The sequence below is a fragment of the Hibiscus syriacus genome, unplaced genomic scaffold, assembly GCF_006381635.1.
Source record: "Hibiscus syriacus cultivar Baekdansim isolate YM2019G1 unplaced genomic scaffold, ASM638163v2 tig00109980_pilon, whole genome shotgun sequence".
NCBI classification, from domain to species: domain Eukaryota; kingdom Viridiplantae; phylum Streptophyta; class Magnoliopsida; order Malvales; family Malvaceae; genus Hibiscus; species Hibiscus syriacus.
Genome location: NW_024062547.1, coordinates 477,842 through 505,305, shown reverse-complemented (window position 1 = coordinate 505,305; position 27,464 = coordinate 477,842). Strand labels below are relative to the sequence as shown.

The following is a 27,464-nucleotide window of genomic DNA, read 5'->3' as shown; positions in this document are numbered from 1 at the left end:
CAATTAAAAATTCAGTTTAGCCCAAAAGTCAAAATTACCCTTAATGAATCCTAATTTTTACCACAATGCCATCCTTTTATCTCCATTTTAATATCCTTAAATAAATATAAAAATATTATTTATCAATTTCCATCATCACCCTTCCAATTTTCCAAAAATTCAATATAGTCACTAAATTTTACTATTCCACTTTAACGTGGAAATTCCTCCAAATTACACTAATTCACATCAAATTATACTAATTAAAAATATCAATATAATTTTTCTAACCTCAAACTTCTTTTCTTCAAATTTTGTAATCTGATTATCCAAATATTTTACGGGACTCTATAGCTTAATAAACTTTTATACAACTTCAAATCAAAATTCTAAAACCCACTAAAATTATATTCCTGGGCTGAACTTCTCAATTACAGACTCAAAATATAACTTTTGAAATTTTACATATTTAGTTCCTAAACTTTTTACAAATTTACACTTTAATCCCCATACTTTTGAAATTTACTTTTCAATCACTAGTCCAAAATTTGGGGTATTACAATTCTCCCCCATTTTGAAAATTCATCCTCAAATTTTCAATACTTATTTGTTTCAAACAAGTGAGGATATTGCTTTTCCATATTTTCCTCTCTTTCCCAATTAACTTCCTCGACCTTATGATTATGCCAAAGAACCTTAACTAGTGGGATTGTTTTGTTTCTTAACTCTGACTCCAAGTGCCAGAATATTTATTGATTCTTCCTTATATGACATATCTGGCTAAATCTTTATTTCCTCCAATGCAATGACATGAGAAGGGTCTAATCGATATTTTCGCAACATCGATACATGAAAAACATTATGAATCTTGTCCAGTTTCAGAGGCAATGCTAACTGATAAACTATCGGTCTAACTCTTTTTAAGATCTCATAGGGCCCAATGAATCATGGACTTAATTTTCCTTTGCGTCTAAAACGGAGAATATTCTTCCAATGCGATACTTTGAGAAATACTCTGTCACCCACTTGGTATTCAACTTCCTTTCTCTTCAAGTCTGAGTAAGAAATTTGTCGATCGATGGGTATCTTAAGATTATCTTGAATAATCTTCACTTTCTCTTCAACTTCTTTCATCAGATCTGGCCCCACTATGTCTCGATCTTTCAATTCAAACCAATTTAATGGTGTCTGACACTTTTCATATGGAGCCATCCCTTGATAGCTATTATTATAAGCAAATTTTTCTAAAGGCAGTTATTTCTCCCATGATCCTTTAAACTCAATCACACGCGCCTTTAGCATATCTTTCAAAACCTGAATAGTCCTCTTGGACTGACTATTTATCTATAGGTGAAAAGTTATGCTAAAGTTTAATCGAGTACCCAAGGCTTCATGTAAAGACTTCCAAACCTTGACGTGAACCTTGGATCCCTGTCAAATACTATTGAAATCGACATTCTATGTATTTGAACTATCTCCTTGATGTATAATTCAACATACTTATCCATTGAATAATCAGTTTAAACAGGGATGAAGTGCACTATCTTCGTTAACCTATCAATAATTACCCAAATTGAATCTTTGTTATTCGATGTCAATGGTAGCCCTGTTATGAAATCCATCGTAACTCTCTCCCATTTCCATTGAGAAATAGAGATCGGTTGTAAAAGTCTTGAAGGTACCTGATGCTCTGGTTTTACTTGTTGACAAATTAGGCACTTGGAAACAATCTTAATGATAGCTCTTTTCATGTCTGGCCACTAGTATCGACTCTTTAAGTCTTGATACATCTTGTTCCCTCTTGGATGCATAGTCAACGGACTAAAAATGTGTTTCAGAAAGTATATCTTTCTTCAATTTTTCATCTTTTAGAACACAAACACGGTCTCTGTAATATAAACATCCATCAGACTTTACTTCAAAGTCTTTGATTTCTCTTTTTTCCACTTGTTCCATTATTGCTAAACATTTTTCATATCTCCTTTGCAACTCCCTTATTCGCTCCAACAATAAAGCTTCAACTTTAAATCAGCAGCTAGAGCACAATCGTCTTTTAAAGACAATCGGGCATCTAACGTGAATAAAGCTGAAAAAGTTTTTCGGCTAAGTGCATCAGATACAACATTAGCCTTCCCTGGGTGATAATATATGATCGCATAATAGTCCTTAAGTAACTCGATCCATCTTCTCTATCTCAAGTTTATCTCCTTTTGAGTCAGCAAATACTTTAGGTTTTTGTGATCAGTGTAAATATAATATCGCTCACCATATAAATAATGATGTCATATCTTTAGTGAAAACACCATATCAAGTTTTTTTAATGATTGCTTCTGCACTCACATTTCTCTATCATTTCTCCATGAAAATCTCCATGAAATTTAATAAGGAATGATGAAGAATTTTCAAGATATTTGCTCATCTTCATCCTCCCATTTCCGTGAGCTATATACAAGGTAAGGAGACTACTTTTTAAAAAAAAATTAAGCTTGAATACTTGAATTTTGGATTAAGCAATTAGATAGAGAAGTAATCTACTTGAAATTCTCTATTATTTGGTATAATTATTTCATGGAAATCATGCTTGGATGATAAATTTTATAAATTGGATTGATTAAGGGGAAGTTAGGTTTTGATGGGTAGTTGATGTCGGAGAATCATTTTCATGCTTGTATGATGATTAAAACCACCTAGAAATGCATATATAAGTTTTGACCAAGCTAGGGTTCATGGAGAATTGGTTGAATTTTGATTGAATTGGTGGTTGAATGATTAGAATTGCATGAATTTAATCATAAGAGCTTGAAATCATGCTTGAAATTGGATGAAAAATACACCCTGGTTTCTACATTAGGTTCAGCCATGGGGAAGTTGTTGGGGGGGGGGAAATGTTCGAAAATTTTCTATGGTCTATAATTGATATTACATGAGTTCTACATGATTTGGATTAATTTGGAACCTTGAGATAGTAAAATGACTATTTTGCAAGTTTTGGGAATTATGACACCTTGAAGTGAAAATTTTCAATTATGAGTATTCAATGTTGAAATTTAAAATTTTTTGCTGAATTTTATGTTAGAATGTTAATATAAGATCAAATTGCAAATTTGGTAAAGTGTAATGGTCAAATTCGAATGGATTAGGAAGTAAGGGATTGAATTATAATTCTGCAAATGTGAAGGTACTTAATTGAATATATTTTACAATGACGGAATGTTTAGGATTGACTTGAATGAGTAAACATGATGAGGGACCAAGACGCAAGTTGTAAGAATTGCTGAAGAAATTAATGATGTAAAATAATGAAAACTATTCAGATTTTTGAATCTGGCAGTAAATTTGAAAAATCACTAGAAATTCTATAGAAACTATTAGGAGGTGATTCTTATGTCGTTGTGTTTTAATATCAATCTAGTTTTGTTTAAAACAAATGGAGATTGATCTCGAATTTTATAATAAAATATATGAAGTTCTGATCGATGATAGGTTAGAAAACATGGCAACAGATTCTGGAAATTGGATTAGAAAATTAACTATAAATTGTACAAGTCGAATTAGAAGGAGTGATTTATATGATTAGATTCATATTTGAGTCTAGTTTCAAATGGAAGAAATGGAATTAAATTCTAGTGTGTATTAATACAAAATAATTATTCTTTAAAGGTAGTGTAAGTTGTTAGAATATGGAAATTTTAGAATTGAAGTGGAAATGGATTAGAAGTTGAAGATTAATGTTTAAATGTTTTATTAGAATGCATGAGTATATTTTTGGATACATGGAAATGAATTTAAATGACAAGGGACCGTTTTTAATAAATTGAAAATGTTGAGAAGAATTCTAAAAGAATTCATTTTAATGGTTAGATGATGGAGTTTGAAATGATTAATAAAGTTATAAGTTGACATGAATGATAAGAGGATTGAAGTTATATTTTAAGTGTTATAGTTAGCATTTATGTTTTGAAATGGATTTAATATCGAATAAGTATCGAATAAGATCCATAAAAGTCGTTGAAGCATTCATCAAACCAAATGGCATCACTACAAACTCGTAGTGTCTATACCGAGTCCAAAATGTGATCTTTGGAATATCCCCTTATTTAATCTTCAACTAATAGTAACCAGATCGAATATCGATCTTGGAAAACAATATCGCATCTTTCTTCTTTACAAATAACACGGGTGCTCCCCAGGGCGACACACTTAGCCTGATGAATCCTTGATCCAATCATTCTTATAATTGAACCTACAACTCTCAAAGCTCGGTTGGAGCCATACGATATGAAGTCATTGATATGGGAGTAGTACCCAAAAATATTTCAATCTTAAACTCAACCTCCCTATCTGAAGGTAATCTTGGTAGTTAATCAGGAAACACGTATGGATACTCCCTAACAGTTGGAATATCTTCCAACCCTACTTTGAAAGTTTGGGTATCCACTACATTGGCTAGGAATGCCTAACACCCTTGCAACAATAATTTCTTAGCAGAAACGGTTGATGACACATTAAACAAAGGATTCATTCTTTCTCTGACTACTCTCACCTCTGTTCTGTACCTTCTAAATCTTTCAGTGTTAATCATTTTAAACAACAATCTACTATGGAATTATAAAAGGATAACCAATCCATGCCCAAAATAATATCAAACTCCTCAAAAGGCAGCTTAATTAGGATTCTCGAAAATTCAATTTCTTGAATCTTTATTGGGCAATTTATACAAAATCAAGTAACTCGTGCACTCTGACCTAAAGGATTCATCGCCACTATATCACTAGAAGTATACTCTAAAGGAATCCCATATTCTCTAATCAGCTTTGTACTAATACATGAATTTGTAGAACCGAGGTCAATTAAAATAAAGTCATATGCATCATAAAGATAAAAAGTACATACTATAACCTCCGAATCATCTCTGTCATCGGTAGTCTTGATATTATAAACCCTAGCTGTAGGGCACATCTATGACTATGGAGTAGATTCAGATGGTCCCCTAGATCTGGCATTGCCTCTTCCTCTTTGTGAAACTGTAGCAGATCGCTCAGCCTGGGATGGTCATTAAGTCGTACAAGGCAGTCTCTCACAAAATGACATGTCTCGCCACATTTAAAACATGCCCCAAACATCATTCGGCATACTCCTAAATGATCCTAAATGAGATTTACCGCAGACCTCACATAATTGAAGCTCCCTCTGAACTGGTCTACTCGCACTTGAAATAACTTAATGTGATTGGCGACCTTTTCCAAAATTGGATCCTTTATGATTGGAAGCAGTATTCTCGGATCTACTCTGATATTTATCACTGGAACCTCGGCCTCTCTTGCACGGAGCTACAGATGAAAATGACCTATGTATTTTAGGTGGCTGAAATCTCTGCTCGATAAATTTCTCATTATGTACTCTCTCCAAGGCTTTGGCTTGATTCACTGTCTCTTGAAATTTATGCAATTCTAATACCAATATGAACTCTTTCAGTCTTGAGCGCAACCCCTCTATAAACCACTCACGTCAATCTCTTAGTCGCAACCAATTCTAAGGTAAACATGCTCAGCTTGTTGAATTCACATTCAAACTCATAAACAATGATTGCCGTGCTTCAAATTCAGGAATTGCTACTTCATTTTTCAGATGAATTGGTTGCCAATATACTTGTTCTTAAATTTCTCTAAGAAAAATTGCCAACCCTCTCTGAAGGGATATGTGTCGTGGTGTTTATCCACCACATTCGAGCTATACCTCAAAGTAAAGACACCACTCCATTTAATCTCTCACGGTCAAAGTAGCGTAATCCATCCAACATTACTTTTACATCATGTAACCAAAGATTCCCTGTCACCAAAACTTTATTAGTTTCTCCCTTCAATTTAGGGGCTCTCAGACTCTTTAATTCTTTTGCAACAGACATCAGAGCTGGTGGAGCAGGTGGTGGAGGGGTGGAGGAGCAGACTGATGTCGTTGCAGGATAGCTTCTAAAGCCCGAAGAAATATTCCTTTATCAAGTACATGTATTCCCTGAGGCGCAGGTATTCCCCTCTGTTTCGAATGAATAGAGGTTTCAACGTTCACTTCATTACTAGCAGTCCCTTCTGAAACATCTTGTTGTTCAGTCGCTCTCCTAGGCATTCCGGATTCATACATTACTAAATGTAAACAAATACATAGATTAGTAAGGAGCGACATCCCACATATAAATACTATATCATATCAATTAATTTTGACATTCTAGTGACATGTACTAACTTTCAACAATTAATGACTTCGGTTTAGACAGAGAATCAGCTAAACATGTAGCTCTGATACTAATAAATGTAACACTCTTAACTCACATACATACTCATATACAAGTCAAAGATTTCACATCAGTCATACAAAACAAATATTGTTCAAAAATGGAAAATATTTTATTTCTTTTAAAAGTTAACTAATATAATAAAAATAATAAAAATAACTAGTCAATTTAATATTCATTTAAACTAAAATAAAATATGATTTAATAAAATACTATTCATATATAATAAAAACTAACATATATAGATTAAATCAAAAAGTATTTCAGACATATTGAATCAGAGCATCAAAAATATAAATATGTAAATGCCAACTAAGAAATATCAAAAATATCAGAAAGATGTCATACTAATTTTGGTTGTTTGAACTGGATTTCAAAATATGGGATGTCTGACCTTCCTCCTTACTCCCCTGTCAACTTCCCTTTACATACGTGTAAAACAATCACACGCTAAGTTTTCTACTTAGTGAGGCAACATAATAAAATAAAATAAAACTTTTAACATATGGAACAAGTGATATCATATAAAAAATATTATCAAAATTAAACTTGTATAAATCTAATTGCGATCAATAAAATTATTTTCATATACTGGAAGTTATAAATTTAACTGTCAGTTCAAAACCCGTAAAAAAATTTTACTTAAACAATCTGACAATCAACAATATTGTGTCATATCAATTTTGTACTACTCTATTTCAATTCGTATTATTTTCCACTGTATCATCATGAGAATATATGGTACGCGAGTCAGTAAAAGAGTGTGAGCGCTATTTGCAGTTTTATAATCAGTAACAGTAATTTACATGTATTGTAAAACACATCATCACTGTACCAGTAATCCAATATGGATTTCACAATGTCACAACATCGTGAACCCACAGTGTACATATAGTGCCAGTATCAGTAATCAGTGAATAGTAATTAATAATCACATGCTATAAAATAAAAAATAATAAAATATTGTATTTTTAAAAATACTGAAGATACTCATTTTTTTTCATTTGAATATTGTGTATATTATTATTATAATTATAATTATTATTATTATTTTATTAATAAATATTATTACAGGCCCAATCCAGACTAGACCAGCCCATTTACAAAAGACCCAACTGGCCCAAACCTAATAGAAACCTTAAAACCCATTTAGGGTTTGATCTCAACTTCAGCCGCCACTCATCTCTCAGCCGTTGGATCAGATCTTGATCCAACGGTCCAAGGACCTCCAGATACAAACCCTAGGGTTATGATACCCTAGGGACCACGCAGCCGCCGTTCGTCAACCTCTGCTACCACGCTGCCACGACGCCAACCGAAGGATCCAGAAGGCCTAGCCATAGCCGCACACGTCGCCTTCAATGGTGAGTCACCACTGGAAGTTCGGTGACTCACCAAGCTTCAATCTTTTACCCAGTCCGAAGAAGATACCGCGAGGCTTATAAAAGCCGACCACCTGCAAACAAGAGAAGGACAGAGGGCAAGAACAGAGAACAAAAAAAAAGGAGACAGAGAGAGCACAACAACCAAACCATCAAAAGATCGAAACAAAAAATTAAGAGAAGCCTTATCGAAGAAGCTGCGACGCCACCGGAGTTCATAGAGCGCCGTAGAAGCAAAATACTGAAGGTATTTTTCTTAGATCTAGGAAAATACGGGACGTTTTAAGGAAAACTAAGGACAAAGTTGAACGTAGATCACTCGGATCTATCGTTCGGGAGGTTTTTATTTTTCTGGCCACCGGAAGCGGTGGCTGGCGGTGAGTTTATCGGCGGCACAAGGCTGCCGGCCGGTGACCGGCTTCCCTCCGATGAGGGAAGTTAGAGAGGGACGAGAGAGTTTAAAAACTCTCTTGGAAAGTGAGAGAATGAGAGAGAAGAGAAAATGAATTTTGGCCGTAAGGCCGTCTGGTTTGGGGCTTATATACCCCTCTCTGAACGACGTCATTTTGGGGAGGGGTCTGTGTGTAATTAATTAAAGGACAAACCCTATCCACAACCCAGTAACTTTATAATTTTCCATTATAGTCACTGAAATCAATTTATGATCATTTTAATTTGATCTCTTAATTTTATTTAACTTATAATTTAGTCATTAACATAAAATATATATTTTAATTAAAATAACCTATTTAGTCCTCATAACTTTATTAATTAATATTTTAAACGCCGAATAACATGTTTTAATTTCTTTTAATTTGATATACGAATTTGATATAATTTTAATCTAGTCACTAAATTAATAAAAGGGTAGAATAACATATTTAGCCACTGAAATTTTAAATAATTAATTATTAATTAGGTATTTAATTATATTAGGTTATAATTTAGTCACTAATTTCAATTTTTATTATTTTTTACAAGTTTTATTTATTTTAAATATATAGTTTTAATTTTTTTCATTGTTTAGTTATATGTTAATTTTATATGTTTACTTTTAATTATTATTACTATTATTATTATTATTTAGCCATAAATATATATATTTATATAATAAATAATATTTATTTTATTTATTAAAATCTTATTTAATTACTTTTAACTTATTTTAATCATATTTTAATATTTATTTATTTTTCAATATTAAGAAAAGGCAGTCTTAAAACAACTGGATGTCCATTTTCCGATATTTTTAAATAAATAAATATCCTATTTTATAAATTATATATTAATTGTTTTAATTATTTATTTATTTTTTAATATCGAAGAAAAGAGCTGTCTTAAGGTACCTAGAAGTCCTTTTCTGATATTTCTAAATAAATAAATATTTTATTTATAAATATATATAAATTAATATATTTTTTTCATAATTATAATTTTGAATTAATAGGATTATAAATTAAATATATTTTGAATTTCTAAATTTCTAATAATAGAGACAATTTATAATTAAAAAGTACCAATTTTGGACGTTGTAGGGGTGTTGATTCTTCCCTAAACGTAATCGACCACGAATCCTTTTTTATTATTAAAAAGAACGAATTTTTGGTTAAAACGCATATCAGTTTATCTTCTAATCGACGTTTTCTTAAAAACTCTTTTAAAGGATGATTTTTAGGTATTCGACCTACTTGACCCAAAAGGCCGATGACGACTCCCAAATTATTTTAAAAAACATTTATTCACATCACTTTTCCCGCCAAGTAAAAAATTCGTGCTCGGACGAAAACCGGTTACGACAGCTTGGCGACTCCACTGGACCTGGTCAAACTTTAAAATCAATTATGAATTGTCTCTATTAATTAAAAATTCATATATTTAATTTTTAATTCTTTCTTTTCAAAATTTTTATATATACCTATTATTTTCATAATATTTATATGTATATTATTTTATTAATGTTTCATTTTATTTTTCAAGTATTTTATTTCATTATTTATCTGTCAGAGGTTTGAACATTTATCCTCACACACAACACATGCATTGCATAAACATAATCTCTATAACTGAGATTTGTTCCTTTTAAGTGGGAGTGAAAGCGACGTCTTCGTGAGAATTTATTCTCCGTGTCAGGCATAAAGAAATGTGTCCCCTCGAATTGAACTCGGTCTGCTTAAGTCTGTAGTGGACTAGGATTGAGGGTTGGCAGCCCAAGGGGGCATCAACAAGGACAATTCGAGTACCTTTACTCCTAGAACTGAAACTCTGCATATAATAAACCCTAGAAATTCACCTGATCTAAGACAGTACTGAACCTCTGTTCATATGTGTACACAAAGGAGAAATAAGTTCTAACTTTTTATCTTTTGATTTATTTAATTTTTTCCTTTTTCTGAATAAATGCCTGCGAACTAGAAATCATGCAGTTATGTTAATTTTTCCAAACAAAGCATGAAACTAGAAAGCATGAGGTTAGGATTTATACCTTGATAGATATAAATTTTTTCTTTCCATTAGTTGGTACTAACTATTCTATTTTTTCTTATTTTTTTCATGCATGTTACATTGCTCTAAACTTGTTTATATTGATTTCTTTTGTTTGCATTGCACGATCATGGCATAATCAAAAGGTGTTGACTTGAAAGACTGTTCGTCATATTGGAAAGAAATCGTAAATGGACAAAAAGTTTTATGATCAAACAAAATATGATGCGGCCAAGAAAAGGCATCCTGAGGGAACTCCAAGGATAGATGAGAGCTATGCACCCAAAGATCGTATGCCTATTGAAGAGCAAAAGGAGATACGACAAATAAGAGAGCAGATGTCCAAAATGATGGAAAGAATATCTGTTTTGACCAAAGGAAAAGAGATTCATGCACAAAAAGATATAGAGATCAATGAACATAATCTTGCAATTTCAGATATGCAAGGGACTTCTGATACTAATCAATTGGAGAAGTTACAGACAATCATCATTCGTATTCACAAGTCATCTGGAGATACCAAAGAAATGATGACAACTGTAAAAGCTCCCAGAGAAGAGAAGAAATCATGTAACCTGAAATCATCGAAGTTTAGTCTGCTCCCGGCATCTAAAACTCAGGTTCAATCCAAGACAAAAGGCGGTTCTCATGTTGATGCTATACCTATATCATATAAAGAGTTGTATGAAAAGTTACTTGAAGCACGAGAAGTGGCTCCATATTACATAAAATCATTCCAACCTCCGTATCCAAATTGGTATGACATCAACGTTCATTGTGAATATCATGCCGGAGCTCAAGGACATACCATCGAGAATTATCTTGCCTTCAAACGTCGAGTCCAAAGTCTTTTGGATCATGGAACCTTACAATTTATGGTAAATGATCAACCTAGTTTGGTAACCAAAGGTCCTGCTAGATTAATACCAAAAGTCTTCAAAGGTAAGAGTATCAATAGGGGCACCCAGAAAGAAGAAGATTTACTGAGGTTCGAGGCTCAAATACGTCATTTAAAGATGGAAAACAATAAATTGAGCACCAAAATGGAAACCATGCAGGAAGATTTCCAGAAGATCAATCAAGCTTTTCGAAATACTACCATAGGAAACACCCCAGAAGAGTGGATAACAGGGGTCACCAAACTGAAAAAATAGTTGCAACATACATGAAGATCTTGTCCAAAAACTTTTTGAACACAAATGTTCTCTCACAAGGGAAAATGAGCAACTCCGAGAATTGACATAGGAGATGAAAGAACACCAGAATGTCATGGAAGAAGCTGCAGTCCAGACAAGCAATATGGCCCATAAGCTGATAAACTAACTTGGATACTTAGGAGAGATATTGGATACTTAGGAGATAATTAGGTTTAACTAACCTACCTTAAAATGATTTTAGCACTTTTATTTAGCAAATGAAAAATGCATATACAAATAACATTTTTGAATGCCTTTTATGCTAATAGTTAGGAGGAGTTTATGATCTTTAGTGAAAATTAATAATATGTTCAAATAAAATTTAAGGGTAGATTTGATTGATTGAACATAGTTAATTTCTGTAATATGAGTTGTCAATACCACTAGAGTTGATTAATTTTGCACGCTAAGTGTTTAAATACAAATTTTTGACATTTATGTGCACTAGGTAGCAATATGGCCCAGAATTTATATATACTTTGCATCAATTAGCGGATATTTTTACAAAACCTTTAGAAAAAGAGAGATATTGGATACTTAGGAGAGAATTAGGTTTAACTAACCTACCTTAAAAATGATTTTAGCACTTTTATTTAGCAAATGAAAAATGCATATAAAAATAACATTTTTGGATGCCTTCTATGCTAATAGTTAGGGGGAGTTTATGATCTTTAGTGAAAATTAATAATATGTTCAAATAAAATTTAAGGGTAGATTTGATTGATTGAACATAGTTAATTTCTGTAATATGAGTTGTCAATACCACTAGAGTTGATTAATTTTACACGCTAAGTGTTTAAATACAGATTTTTGACATTTCTGTGCACTAGGTATCGATACCGGTCACCCAGGTACTGATACCCCATTGCTAGGTATCGATACTGATTTAAACAGTACCGATACCCTTCTTGAATGTGTATCGACATCCCTCGATGGGTACCAATACCCCTATTCGGGTTTAGGCTTTAAAATCCCTAAAATAACACATTTTGTCAAAACCTAAATATAAACACTCTCCACGTCGTTTCGTCCCTCTCCTCTACCAAATCATCTCCTTGCTCATATCCTTCGATTTCAAGTCGGATTTCATTCGTTCTTCAACTCATAATCCTACTACTTTCATCAAAATCGTGCAAACAACAACAAATCTCACTCAATCTCGATTTTTCAAGGTAAACGTTTCTAAAATACTATTTTATTGATTTTTGAACATAGGACTAGTTTTAGTTAGTTCTAGTTCAAATTAGTGATTGGGCATTTAGTAGATTATAGTTTAGGACTAGAATCTACAACTAATTTTCTCAAAAACACAAAAAAATTCAAAATAATTAGAAATAATATTTTTTTAATTATTGCTTTTGATTTAATTATGTCATTTTTATGAAACTATATACATTATAATTTTTCAAAATTAGTTTTCAAAATTTCCTGTTAGACACTAAGTTAGAGAACCTTGAATATTGAGGACTCATATTGAGTTTTGAGAATAATTGTTTCATACATGTGTTTTTTAAAATTGCAGTTATCCCATTCCGGTTTTTAAACCATTTCTAAACGAGCTAGGACATCTTCCAGTCGATCAAACCCACCTCCAAATCCACCTCCTATTCTACCACAAAACCCTAATAAACCCGAGATAACCATTATAAACTTATGTTTTAATGAACCTAAACATAGAGGTCTCTACTCTAGGTTCATAAACCATTTTGAGTCTTATAACATTAGGGAAGAGCGTATCCCGTCTCTCCAAGCTATGATAGACATGAAATTTAAATACCTCTAAACCCTCAAATCATGGAAATTTGATAATCTCTTTAATCTTGAACCAGTTGCTTATCACCAACTCGATCGTATTTTCTACTCCAATACAGTTATGTTCAAAACGAGTCTCGAACCGCAACCGAGAGTATTCGATCTTATCTCCTAGGCTAATATATTAATATAGACTCAGACTACATTGCTAGTACATTTGGATTAGATAACAGAGGGTTAGATAATGAGTGAGCTATAGTGTCTACTCCTTATAAAGCCAAGTCTAGTGAGAGTGTTTTAGATTATCATGAATGTTTCCTTCATCTCATCATCTCTTGGTGGTTCAGACCATCCGGAGGAAAGTACTCCACTCTTAGAGCACATGACTTATGGTGGATACATTGTATCCAATAAAATAAGAAAATAAATTTCCCTCATATTATCTTTGGAGAACTCGTAGAATCCGTAAAATAAGAAAATAAATTTTTCCTCTAAACGTGTTGAAATATTAGTTTACGGATGTCTACTTAGTAATATGTTTATCAAAGTTGAGCTTAAGGTAGAGCTTGATGTAGCCATCCCTCTTACCACCCAAATCAATCTCATATCTTTACGAAATTCGGGATGGAGTGGAGACAAAGATCAATGGGTTCGCTCAACACAAAAAACTCCGGGTGCTAGCTCTTCATGAGCTGCTCCAGCTCCGATTGATGCTCAAGAGCTAGAAGATCTTCTACGGGATGTCGACGATCCCGTAAACCAGGTCGAGGACTAGCCATCCAGGCAAGACATTTCAATGCCTCCATATTTTCAGTCTTTTATGGAGACATTGGATTTAAGGTTTGCATCCTTAGAGTCTCATTTGACTGCTCACCGCAAAGCAATGGAAAATAGATTCAATGTTGTTGATGAGAGACTTAAAATTGTTAAACATTTTGAATGATTTGGATGAATTTTGAATATTTGGTTTAGATGTTTGTTTTGGATATTTGATTGTGGTTTGTTTGAATTACTATGAATGTTTATTAGTTATTTGAACTTAAATTGAATTTTCATTAGCTTATGCATTATTTACATCTTAGTTAAATTATGACCAATTCCCAATTTGCATATTATTTTTTAATATTGATTATGGACTAATAGCTAATATTTCTCTTGACTTTGATCTTAGCAGCTATATCAGTATAAATCAATTGGATATTTTCTTTAAAACCTTGTTTAAATATTTTATAGACTCTTTTCGATTTAACAAAAAGGTGGAGAAATGTTATAGTAAGGAGGAGTAATTTTTCAAAGTAATTTTTTAAAAGAAAAAAAAAATCTTAAAATTTCTAAAAAGTTTTGTTATATCAAAAAGGGAAGATTGTTGAGAAAACATTTTGATATTTCGATATAACAAAAGTGTTAATGAATTTTAAGATTTTATATTCGATTCAAAATTATATATTCAATTCAATTATTCAAATATCAAAAATATTACTCCAAGTTTTCAAAGATCAATTTTTACTCCTTACTTAATGAAAAATTGTGATTTATACTTAAAATATTTTTTGGAACAATTTTTACAAAGTATTTTGAACCATAATCGAGTCAAAATTAAGTTTTAAATAGGGAAGTACCGATACCCCTTTAGTGAGTATCGATACCCCTCAAACATCGAATGCAAAAGAGGTACGAATACCCCACAAGGTATCGATACACCTTTATATAGTAGTACCGATACCTATCCCAAAGGTACCGATACCCCTAATTTGATTTTGACTCCGAGAAATAACAGAATACAATATGGGTACCGATACCATGATAGGTATCGATACCTCTTTGCATAGTAGTATTGATACCCCCTTGAGAGGTACCGATACCATGGGTTTTATAACGGTCAAAATATTTGAATTTTATACAGGTAGTACAGATACCCCTTCAAGGTGTAGCGATACCCATACGCTCCCAGTAATTTTTTTAAGTGGATTTTCACACTACAATGGTTCTATTATCACCAATTTGATTCCCAACGGTCTGAATTCACCCAAGGTGTATCTAAACAAGTTATGAAGCCTTTGATCAAGAAGAATTACAAAAGTATTGAGATAGAAACAAGAGAGAAAGAATCAAACATCAAGTTTGAGCAATTCAAGCCAAATTCCTTTCAATATTCATTTTGCTTTCAAGAACACATTTTGTGCTCAATTGTATTTATCTTTGAGTGTTTTTTCTTTGTTCTAGAATTGTGCAAACATTCTACCTTGTGAGGTTTTTATGTAAGGTTGCAAAGTTTGTAATTTTCTCTTTGAGAAGAGAGTGTTCTCAAGAATTTGGGGTATAATTCTTGAGGGAGTTGTAAGGTTACTCTTTGTCCTCAAAAGAAAGACAAATTAGTGAATTTATGGAAAATCCTTAGTGTGGATAGCTAAGGTAGTGAACTTAGACTATGGTTAAGAAAGTCGATCCACTCTAAATCGCTGTGCAAATATTTTCAATTTCCTGTCAAAGCTTCCACCGAAATTTTAATTGACAATTCACCCCTCTTGGCCGATTCATCCGATCGATTAACTCAACAAATTATAATCTATAAATATATTCAAAAGATCTATTAAATTAATAATTTAGAATAAATTATTAAGTATGAATATTAGATTAATAAATTTAACTATGATTATTAGATTAATAAATTTACTTTCCATATTAATTATGATAATTATATTAATAAATTTAATTATGATCATTAAATTAATTTTATTAAATGATGTATTTATTGATTATTATTTTTTTAGATTATAGATTTATTTATTTTAATTAATCATTGATATCTGATCTAATGATTAAACACCAAGAATCGAACCCTGACATTGTTTAATGAATCTAATACTTCATCCAACTAGACCAACTAGTTGTTGATTTTATAAATTTACTTTAAAATATCAATAAGCTTAAATCATTGTTATGATGTAATAATTAATTAATAATTTAAATATAATTTAATTTTAATATATAAATATATATATATATATTTAAAAATGATTTGATTTAAGATAATATTATAATACGAGTTTAAAAAATTTATTAATGCATGTATCATGTATATATGTTCGATCAAATATATGAAATGTATGTATGCATCATGCATGTATTTATGTACGTATGTATCATGCATGTATTTATGTACATATGTATGTATAATTTATAATTTATTAATGTAATTTATTAATGTATGTATCATGTATATATGTAAATGTATGTATAATTTATTAATGCATGTATCATATAAATTATATCATAAACTTCAAACACTATAAATTATATCATAAATTAATAATATCCAAACTCTAAACTTTTGTTCACCAACTTTTTAAATGAATATAATTTAGTCCATTTTAATATTAATTTTAGCTTTACATTTTAAATTTGTTTTAATTTGATCTCTGTGTTGTTTAATTTCAGTTTATAATTTCATATTTTTTTAATTTAGTCCTTAAAATTATATTTTTATCCAAAATTGACCCATTTTATTTCAACTTTTTTACAATTTACTCTAAATCACATAAATTATATCATAAACTCCGAACCCTATAAATTATATCATAAATTTATACTTTCCTAAACCTATAAACTTTTGTTCACCAACTTTTTAAACGAATGCAATTTAGTCCATTTTGATATTATCCTCATCTTTACATTTATTAATTGTTTCAATTTAACCCCTGCATGTTGTTTAATTTACTTAAATTTCAATTTTTAATTTCATGTTTGCTCAATTTAATCCTTGAAATTTTATTTTTATTTGAAATTACCCTATAATTATTTCTATTTTTTTTTTTTTTGTAATTTACATTGACCATATAAATCATATCATAAATTTCATTTTAAACCCTATAAATTGTACCATAATCTCCAAACCCTATAAACTTTTGTTCACCAACTTTGTAAATGAATGCAATTTAGTCCATTTTTATATTAATTTTAAGTTTATATTTTACAATTTTTTAATTTAATCCCTACTGTTGTTTAATTTATTTTTCAATTTAGTCTTTAAAATTATATTTTTATCTTAAATTGGCCCATAATTATTTTTATCTTTTGTAATTCACTTCAATCCATATACATTAGACGTTCATGAAAGGTGGAAAATAATACACCCTAAAATGACTCGACCTGAAGTCCCCATTTGTACCTAGTCAGGCCCGACTTGAAGTTCACCTGAAACCAATATTACCCGACCTAAATTTTATCCTCCAATGATGTGACTTGATCTGAACAGGACTCGACTCAAAGTCCATTTGAACCTAAATTAAAATTATATTTAACTGATTCAGACCCAGACTCTTTTGATATGAACTGATATTGATCTGACCTGAAATTAACTCGACCAGAACTCTAATTGAATCTGATTTAAAATCAACCTAAAAATAACTCAAACCCGAGTAAACCCATACCCAACTTGATCTGAGTCCAACAATTGAATTGACCTGACATAACATATCTAATTTAATCTAACCTAACATAATCCAAACTGACACATAAATGATTACCTAATTTCACAACCTAACTATTAGGTTCCAAAGTATATTCATTTCGGGATGTATCAGCCAAATCAGTGGCCCCAAGTATTTGGATGTTATCTGTGAAATAGATTTGACGCTGCTCTTAGGGACCAAAACATATGAACCCATTAGCCAATATTACTTGGAGAACAGGTCCTGGAAGAATCAAATCGAGTATAATTAATACTACTTGGGGTCCAAGTAAACCACATATAATACATCACATGGCCATGGCCTACTAAAGTAAGAAACAAACAAACTAACAGCAATGGAAATAAAACAATTATGCACATTCAACTTTACAAATTTAGAAAGCACGTGCCGTGGAATTTAATAGAGCAATCAATTATGTCACAAAGATATTGATGTAGCTATATAGAAATATACGCAAAATTTTGTGTTAGAAACGAACTTATAAAATTATGTTAGAGACGAAGTTATACAATTTTAAGGGTTTATAAAATTTTAGAAGATGAAAACATATTGTCAAATATAAAAAAATACTTAAATTATATGGGAATTTAAAATTTTCAAGAGAACAATTGTCCCGTCAATCCCTCCTCAATCCATCCCTTCATATAAATCATTGTATCCATATATAATGTAGAAAAATAACATAATGACAGAAGCATGCATGTTCTCAAAGCACTAGTGGGAAGTTGGGGCAAACCATAATCATAGAACAATTGGTTTACATTGTAAAATACATATTGATAGAACAATTCCTCAACACTTTTCATGAGATTGTTGGATGATATCTTGGATTAGTGATGTAATATTAAGGTAAGAAGAACCCCCCACTTCAATTGCTTTTTTGCTTTCTCTCCAAACTTCTCAGCTATTTTCCTTCTCTCTATTCCTTCATCTCCTTCATCCATCAATTTCTCTATTTCGTTTTTAACATGTTCCTTCTTCAGCAAGAAACCAGATTTCTCATCACCAATGTTCGTAGGTTTGTCGATTCCAAGGCTCACTCCGATTTTCAGTATTTGTACTGCAAGTTTCTCGTTACTAAACTGGTCTGCAAATAGAGGCAATGTTATCAAGGGGACGCCTCCTGAAATGCCTTCGATTGTCGAATTCCATCCACAATGCGTTAGGAAGCCTCCTATTGCCCGGTGTGACAGAATGAGTACTTGGGGAGCCCATCCCTTAACTACAAGTCCTCTTCCTTTCGTTCTTTCCTCGAATCCATCTTCTGCCATCCACTTCTCGACTTCGTTCGATGTCGTGTTATTTCCTCTTAGCACCCACATGAAGGGCTTCTTCGATGCCTCTAAGCCTAAACCCAACTCTATCAGCTCTGGACACTTTACAGTGCTGATGCTTCCAAGGCAAGCATAGATAACAGATTTGGCTCCTTTAGAATCAAGCCACTTTAAACACTGCTGCTCAATGATCGAAGCCTTGTTACCTCTCTCAGCCTTATCCGACTCGTCCTTGTGGCTAAGAGAAACTGGACCTATACACCAAGCTTTCGTTACCTTCCTATACTCCTCTACGAAAGCCGGCTCCAACTCCTCGAAAGTGTTTATGACAACCCCATATGTTGCTTGCCTAGCTTCTACGAACGATCCAACTATTTCCTTCCAGGATTCCTCCCTCATAAGAAGTAACTGTGCTTTGGTGAATTCGACTTTTTCTGTCAAGCCTGGCACCGTGAAGTATTCGGAATCAGAGGCTACGGTCTCAAGTATCTTGGAGGAATGTATATTGTGCAAACAAAGGGCAAAGAAGCAACAAGACCCATTGAACGATATCCTTGGAAGCTTAAACCTGGTAGCAATTTTGTGAGTATAATGGAGGCACGCGTCTGAAATAATGCAATTGGAGCGTGGCGTTAGCTTCTCAAACAACTTCTCCACTTCATCTTCCATCTTGTTTGCTGCAACGAAGAATTTGCGGAAGTCCTCCGATGAGTGCACCATGTCTACATTCTCGACCCCATCCGGCAATCCGACTTCATTTCCGGGAAACCGGAGCTGCACTAAACGGATAGGATGCCCCAATTCGATAGCTCGAGCGATCGATCTCTGGACTCTGTCTGCATTATGAGGCGTTGTAACTATAGTAACAATAACGCCACGGTGTGCCAAGAGTTTACCAATATCTACCATGGGTAGCAAGTGGCCTTGAGCCATGAAAGGGAACAACACAAAGTGAGGCTTCTCGGATATGGAACCCATTGAAATGAAGAGTAAAAGGAAGACGAAACTGAATCTGTAATTAAGGGGTGCAGAGATCTGTTATAATAGCGAAATGTGAAGTTCAATTCAGACTGGTATTATTGAAATGGCTGATGCAAGAGCATACATAAGCATATTGGTTTATTCGGCAAAAAGATGAGGTTGTGATGAAAAACTAGAATTCTGTGGACTGCTGGATTTGATATTTGAACCCTTTTTGTCTGTTCCAAGTAAACTCCATTTTAGAACATACAATACAATTAACTCTCATATTTAAGATATATTTATATTATATAATAATAATTGAATTAAATTTATACTTCGTTATATTTTATTATTTTTAATTGAAACTTTTTGAAATAATAAAGTATAGAATAAAAATAATTAATAAATGATAAAATTATTTTAGTTAAAATTTAGTGAATAGTTAAATCATAGGAGGTTAGTAATTTTTTCATCCAAATTAAATCACAAATCTTGTACAACATCTTAAAATTGAGGATAAACTACATAAATACTCATTGAACTTTTAGGACACTTATATTTAGTCATCGGGCTTTTGAAACTTACAACACAATCATTAAACTTTTAATTTACTTTAAATACAGTCATTTTCTTTAACTATCGTTAAGAAATATTGGCATAACATGTTAAAGCCATCTTCTTCCAAAAGAAAAACCCCAAGTTTCTCTAACTAACTAGCAGCCACTAGCCTCTTTTTGCTTGAGCCATCAGCATCTGACATTCTTTTAATCTCTGTCACTTTTAAACACAACACTCATCATGATTCAGAGCTTCATCGTCTCTCAACGGCCGTCGAACCTTAACACCTTAAAATTTGGTTTAGAATTTTTTCAATATTCGATGTCTAGAAATTTGTTTTCAGTAATTATTATAATATTTTGAATTTTCAAAAAATGAGATTAATTTTATTGATTAAATAAGATTAAGATATGATTTGATTTGAAAGTTGTTTAAGGATTAAAATGTGATAAAAAGGAACATGATGATTAAAGTGAAAAGGAAAAACTTAGGCGCTCAAATGAAAACAAAGGGAAAAGATGAATGGTTAAGAGTTAATTAACACATGAAATGATTGTTATTAAAACGTAGAAAAGATGAATGATTGATTCTATGATTTTATCATTTTCTTTTTAGTGAATAAGTTATTAGATGTCTTATTCTTATAATTTAGTCCAAATTTTGTATTTCTTTAAATTGACTTAGATTAGTAAACCCTTTGAGGTGGGTTTTATTCCAGTTGTCGTTGGATTGAATAGACAAAGTAGCAAGTCCTTTTCGTCTTCTCCAAATTCCAAAAGTCACCGTTGTTGAAACCAAGTTTGAAACCCTAATTTTTTATTTTAGGGATTAAGTCATGTTAGTAGTCCAAACTCTAAATTAATTAGATATTTGATAAGCTCTCAAACTTAGATTTTATTCGGCGTCGTTCGTTTTTAATTTGAAGAAAGCTAATATGAAATCATAAACTTAAATTAGAGATTCAAATAGTTTAAGGGATCAAAACCCTAAATTGAGTACATCATTGGAAAGCTTATGAAATTTCCTATTGAATGATATTATTATTTTCATCATTCTCCAAGTGTAAGTGAAATCTTAAAATTTGACCATATTTAATGGTTTATATCAATTTAAGGTTTATGTTGGTGTTGACTTTGGATGATGAATACCTTGATGAATATATGTTTCTCAGTTTTCTAGAGCAAGAAAGTTCAGTGGAGTGTTGCCTTGTTTGCTGCAATGAAGAACTTGCGGAAGTCCTCGGACTAATGCACCATGTCTACAGTCTCAACCCCATCTGGAAATCCAACTTCATTGCCAGGAAACCGGAGCTGCACTAAACGTATAGGATGCCCCAATTCGAAACTCGAGCAATCGATTTCTGGACACTGTCAGCATTATGAGGTGTTGTAACTATAGTAACAATAACGCCACGTTGTGCCAACAGTGTACCAATATCTACCATGGGGAGCAAGTGGCCTTGAGCCATGAAAGGGAACAACACAAAGTGAGGCTGCTCGGAAATGGAACCCATTGAAAGGAAGACGAAACTGAATTTATAATAAAAGGATGCAGAGATCTGTTATATACAGCGATATTTGAAGTTCAATTCGGATTGGTATTATTGGAATGGCTGATGCAAGACCATACATAAGCATATTGATTTAATCGGCAAAAAGATGAGGTTGTGATGAAAAACTAGAATTCTGTGGGCTGCTGGACTTGATATTTGAACCCTTTTCTTCTGTTCCAAGTAAACTCCATTTCAGTCTTGTCTAACCAATGGCTCTGAGTGTTCCATGTAAAAAGGCATAAACACCATGGGCCAGAAACATCAAACCAATAAACAAAACATCTTAAAGGCATTATCATGTGAAGATGGTCAAACCATAAATAAGACTAAAATCGACTTAAGTCAAAACTGTTTATGATTTGAGGTGATGATGACCTAAAATCGACTTAAATCAAATCAGATAAAATACTTTTGAGGGTGGACACACATGTAACAAAACAAGAACATCTACTAAAATGGTTTATAGAGAAAAACAAATATCCATATCTGAACAGAACTTATACTAAGTCTGGGGGATTGAGTCCTCAAATTATAAAGGTCAATACTTTTTTTAATTCCTCAATCAAATAGACTGAAACACATGTCATCATCTTCTTCTTCTTCGACTTTCTCCTCGTTGGCCTCCGCGGCACCGGCCTCGTCTCCACCAACTTCAGTAGCGGTTACCGTGAGGGCAGCTCTGGAGGAAGGAATGGTTGCGAATTTCTCTCTTCCAACAGCAATAAGCTCAGTCAAATCCTTTCCCATAACTTGGGACAAAAGCAACTCAATCTTGGCATCATCAACTTCAGTTCCAACTGCCAGCCAAAGCAGCAGTACCAAGCCAATATTAATATTCAATAAATGTTTGTTTGTTTTTGCTTCCATTAAACCGTTAGATTCCAAGACAGAATTCACAAGTAAATAAATACATATCATCGATCATTCTAAAAAAATGTGGGAACGAACAAGATTAAATCTTTGATAAAGAAACAGCATTAACAATTATAGTTTCCCATCCTTCCAAAATTCAAGTAAAAAAACATAAAACACAATGCAAATAAATCAAGAAACAAAGAGAAAAATAAAGAAAGAAAGAGAACCAGAAGCAAGAATGTGGTTCAAATCCTGAGCAGAAGGGTTGGCGTTGCCTCCCAACACGGCCAACAAATATGCTGCGATCTCCTTCATTTTCTTTCTTCTTTACTCCAACCCTAATATTAATATATCAGTAAAAAGAAAGAAAAACGAAAGAAAGCTTTGTGAGTAGTGAATTTATAATGGTTTGAAGATGAATTAATCTTGCTCTCCAAGTCTCCTACTATCAGCAAAAAAAAAATTGAGCTGGGAATTTATTAGGGTTTTCGGATAAATTGGAAACGGCTAAGGAGTGGTTTGGTTAAATTCGGTAAACTTGCTCTCCACGTACTAGAAATTAGTTAGATTGACATTCATAATATTTGATGCAAAAAATATATTTTATAATAAATAAAAAGGGTAAACTACCTATTTAGCCACTCACCTATTCTTATGTTCTTGTTTTGGTCATTCAATTACTATTTTTTTAATCATACTTAACGTTAGGTTTGTTTTTGTTTTGTCCTTGGAGGTTCTGGGTTTGTGCAACTGCGTCTGCAGTGTTATGTTGTTAATTGATTAAGAAAGTTCTAAACAAATATTACCTTGTAATCATCCTAAATTATTCAAAATAATGATTTTATTGACATAAGATGTGATTAGAATATCCTAATAGTTTGAGGATGAAATTGAAATATTCAAAGGTTTAGGATAAAAGTGAAATGTTCAAAAATTTGAGAATTAATTCAGAATGAGAGTCTTAATTTGAGAACATATTATACAATTAACTCTCATATTTAAGATATGTTTATATTATATAATAGAATTTAATAATAATTGAAATAAGTTTGTACTTCGTTATATTTTTATTATTTTTAATTGAAAATTGTTGAAAAATAAAAATAATTAATAACTAATAATTATTAAATGATAAATTTATTTTTTAGTTAACATTTAATGAATAATTAAATCTTAGGAGGTTAGTAAAATTTTCATCCAAATTAAAGGAAAATTCTACAATGCTCGATGAGCACCGTTGAGCGTAATTAATTTAATTTATAAAAATTTAAAATTCTAAATAACTCAACATATAATTATAAATTAGTTAAAACTTTAAAGATAAATTATTTAAAATAAAATATTAATTACATTATTTTCCATAATTTTGTGGGTAAATTATACCACTGGCCACATAATTATTGGCCCTTTTCATTTTGATCACCATTTTTTAAATTTTGTCAAATAGGTCATCCATCTATTTAAACGCATTCAATCAAGCCAATGACTAGTAACATTTAATGAAAGCGTTGACATGACAGTTAGTAAAATTGGTATAATTACATATTTGATCATAAATATTTATAAATTCTATCAATTTCATCATAATTTTAATTCAATTTAATAATTTAATCTTCAATTAGGTGGTGACACATGTCACTACCATATTGGAGGATATTTTAATTTGAAAAAAGTTAATATGAAATCATAAACTTAAATTTAGAAATTCAAATAGTTTAAGGGCTCAAAACCCTAAATTGAGTACATCATTGGAAAGCTTATGAAATTTCCTATTGAATGATATTATTATTTTCATCATTCTGCAAGTGTAGGTGAAATCTTAAAATTTTACTATATTTAATGGTTTATATCAATTTAAGGTTTATGTTAATGTTGACTTTGGATGATGAATACCTTGATGAATATATGTTTCACAATTTTTTAGAGCAAGAAAGTTCAGTGGATTGTTGCCATTTGATTCCATGTATTGAATTTCTTGTGTTGATCATTTTTATGTAGACAAGATTGTGTGCATTGCCTATCGGCCTATTTAGAGCAAAAGGATGAAAGTCATTGTTAAAGGAAGCTTTGGTAAACTTTTACGATTAATAATTTATGATATATTTATTGTTTGCATTGTAAGTGCACTGAATTCATTGACATATTGTTGTCTGAGATGTATTCCAGACTATATTGAACTTTATGATATAATATGATACATCGAGCTAAGAGCTAAAACATTATACTATGATAATAAATTTTCATAAATGCTGACAACATTGTATGTTATTGCATTGTGGTTGTATATTGCTTATAGTTACGTATCTTATCGAGTTTCAGATACAATTGACATGCCTTATCGAGTTTCAGATACAATTGACATGTCATAGAGTTTGATAGATTAAACTTGTGTTCGGATAGAGTTTAAGGATTGACCACATTGTGTTCGTGTATAAAAAAATACCATTGGGCTAATATTGATTTTATTGTTATAGACATTTATATTTCTATCGGCTTTTCCATTGTCATTGTCATTACTATTGTTATTGTCATTACTATTGTTAAAGGATGATCATATACATTGTGATTATTTATCACTAAATCATTATCTTAGAGGTGTCATCCAATAGTATTCATGATTAAGACTACTTTATTAAGCTATGTAAGCTACATTATTTGTTTAATTGTTTCCATGGCATTGATCTCCATAATCTAGTTTAGGATTGCATCAAGTGGGTTGCAAATTATCATCGAACTTTTGTCAGTATAATGATCCTTTTGCTAAACTCCTTCTATAATGGTTACGTATATGGTTTTGTAATGTGAGATAAAATGAAATTTTGAGTTATGTTTGAATTGATTTTGTTGTTTTGCCAAAATTTTCAATTAAGTCCCTCCTAAACATTTCTAATCAATTTTCATACTTGTTATACTTCCATAACACCCCTAAATTTAGATTACAACCTTATCTCAATCAAATTCAACTTTCTCTTCAACCACCATAAATACCCACTTCATCATTTAAAAATGAAACAATGAAATCCTAAACCAATTTGTAGAGAATTAAGTGTAGAACATTTTCTTATTTCACACTTTAGTCCAAATTCTCACTAAAATGGATCAAAAATGAAAAAGAAAAACTTTGCTCACCTTAGCTATAGAGTCACGCAGAATGAAGAAGATGAGAGGAGAATTCTTGAGTTTTCCATACAAATATCTCTTAATTTATCTTAAAAAACCAATTAAAAATTCATTTTAGCCCAAAAGTCAAAATTACCCTTAATGAATCCTAATTTTTACCACAATGCCATCCTTTTATCTCCATTTTAATATCCTTAAATAAATATAAAAATATTATTTATCAATTTCCATCATCACCCTTTCAATTTTCCAAAAATTCAATATAGTCACTAAATTTTACTATTCCACTTTAACGTGGAAATTCCTCCAAATTACACTAATTCACATCAAATTATACTAATTAAAAATATCAATATAATTTTTCTAACCTCAAACTTCTTTTCTTCAAATTTTGTAAGTTTCCAATTCGATCTGATTATCCAAATATTTTACGGGACTCTATAGCTTAATAAACTTTTATACAACTTCAAATCAAAATTCTAAAACCCACTAAAATTATATTCCTGGGCTGAACTTCTCAATTACAGACTCAAAATAGAACTTTTGAAATTTTACATATTTAGTTCCTAAACTTTTTACAAATTTACACTTTAATCCCCATACTTTCGAAATTTACTTTTCAATCACCAGTCCAAAATTTGGGATATTACAATTCTCCCCCATTTTGAAAATTCATCCTCAAATTTTCAGTACTTATTTGTTTCAAACAAGTGAGGATATTGCTTTTCCATATTTTCCTCTCTTTCCCAATTAACTTCCTCGACCTTATGATTATGCCAAAGAACCTTAACTAGTGGGATTGTTTTGTTTCTTAACTCTGACTCCAAGTGCCAGAATATTTATTGATTCTTCCTTATATGACATATCTGGCTGAATCTTTATTTCCTCCAATGCAATGACATGAGAAGGGTCTAATCGATATTTTCGCAAATTCGACACATGAAAAACATTATGAATCTTGTCCAGTTTCAGAGGCAATGCTAACTGATAAACTATCAGTCTAACTCTTTTTAAGATCTCATAGGGCTCAATGAATCATGGACTTAATTTTTCTTTGCGTCTAAAACGGAGAATATTCTTCCAATGCGATACTTTGAGAAATACTCTGTCATCCACTTGGTATTCAACTTCCTTTCTCTTCAAGTCTGAGTAAGAATTTTGTCGATAGATGGGTATCTTAAGATTATCTTGAATAATCTTCACTTTCTCTTCAACTTCTTTCATCAGATATGGCCCCACTATGTCTCGATCTTTCAATTCAAACCAATTTAATGGTGTCTGACACTTTCTTCCATATAAAGCTTCATATGGAGCCATCGCTTGATAGCTATTATTATAAGCAAATTCTGCTAAAGGCAATTATTTCTCCCATGATCCTTTAAACTCAATCACACGTGCCTTTAGCATATCTTTCAAAACCTGAATAGTCCTCTTGGACTGACTATATATCTATAGGTGAAAAGTTATGCTAAAGTTTAATCGAGTACCCAAGGCTTCATGTAAAGACTTCCAAAACCTTGACGTGAACCTTGGATCCCTGTCAAATACTATTGAAATCGACATTCTATGTATTTGAACTATCTCCTTGATG

General features: G+C 31.7%; 1 protein-coding gene, 1 long non-coding RNA gene and 1 pseudogene across 2 annotated transcripts; all 3 read right to left on the bottom strand.

The window, feature by feature from the left end:
* Positions 1–1,968: 1,968 nt before the first annotated feature.
* LOC120211701 lies at positions 1,969–21,887 on the bottom strand. The gene is made up of 3 exons (XR_005524628.1): positions 21,692–21,887; positions 9,812–9,816; positions 1,969–1,980 (listed from the first exon to the last, which is right to left on the bottom strand). It is a non-coding gene; the product is annotated as an uncharacterized LOC120211701 (long non-coding RNA).
* On the bottom strand, positions 18,277–19,869 carry LOC120211699 (annotated as a pseudogene).
* Positions 21,888–22,420: 533 nt separating the features above from the next.
* Positions 22,421–23,149, bottom strand: LOC120211662 (60S acidic ribosomal protein P2A-like). The gene is made up of 2 exons (XM_039210161.1): positions 22,981–23,149; positions 22,421–22,695 (listed from the first exon to the last, which is right to left on the bottom strand). The coding sequence occupies exons 1-2, from the start codon at positions 23,066–23,068 to the stop codon at positions 22,457–22,459; spliced, it is 327 nt and encodes a 108-aa protein (XP_039066092.1). The 5' UTR covers positions 23,069–23,149; the 3' UTR covers positions 22,421–22,456.
* Between the last annotated feature and the right edge of the window lie 4,315 nt (positions 23,150–27,464).

Coding starts and splice junctions, on each gene's coding strand:
- LOC120211662 (XM_039210161.1), bottom strand. CDS start 23,068: ATGAAGGAGATCGCAGCATATTTGTTGGCCGTGTTGGGAGGCAACGCC. Junction 22,696..22,980: donor GAACCACATTCTTGCTTCTG/GTTCTCTTTCTT, acceptor TTTGGCTGGCAG/TTGGAACTGAAGTTGATGAT.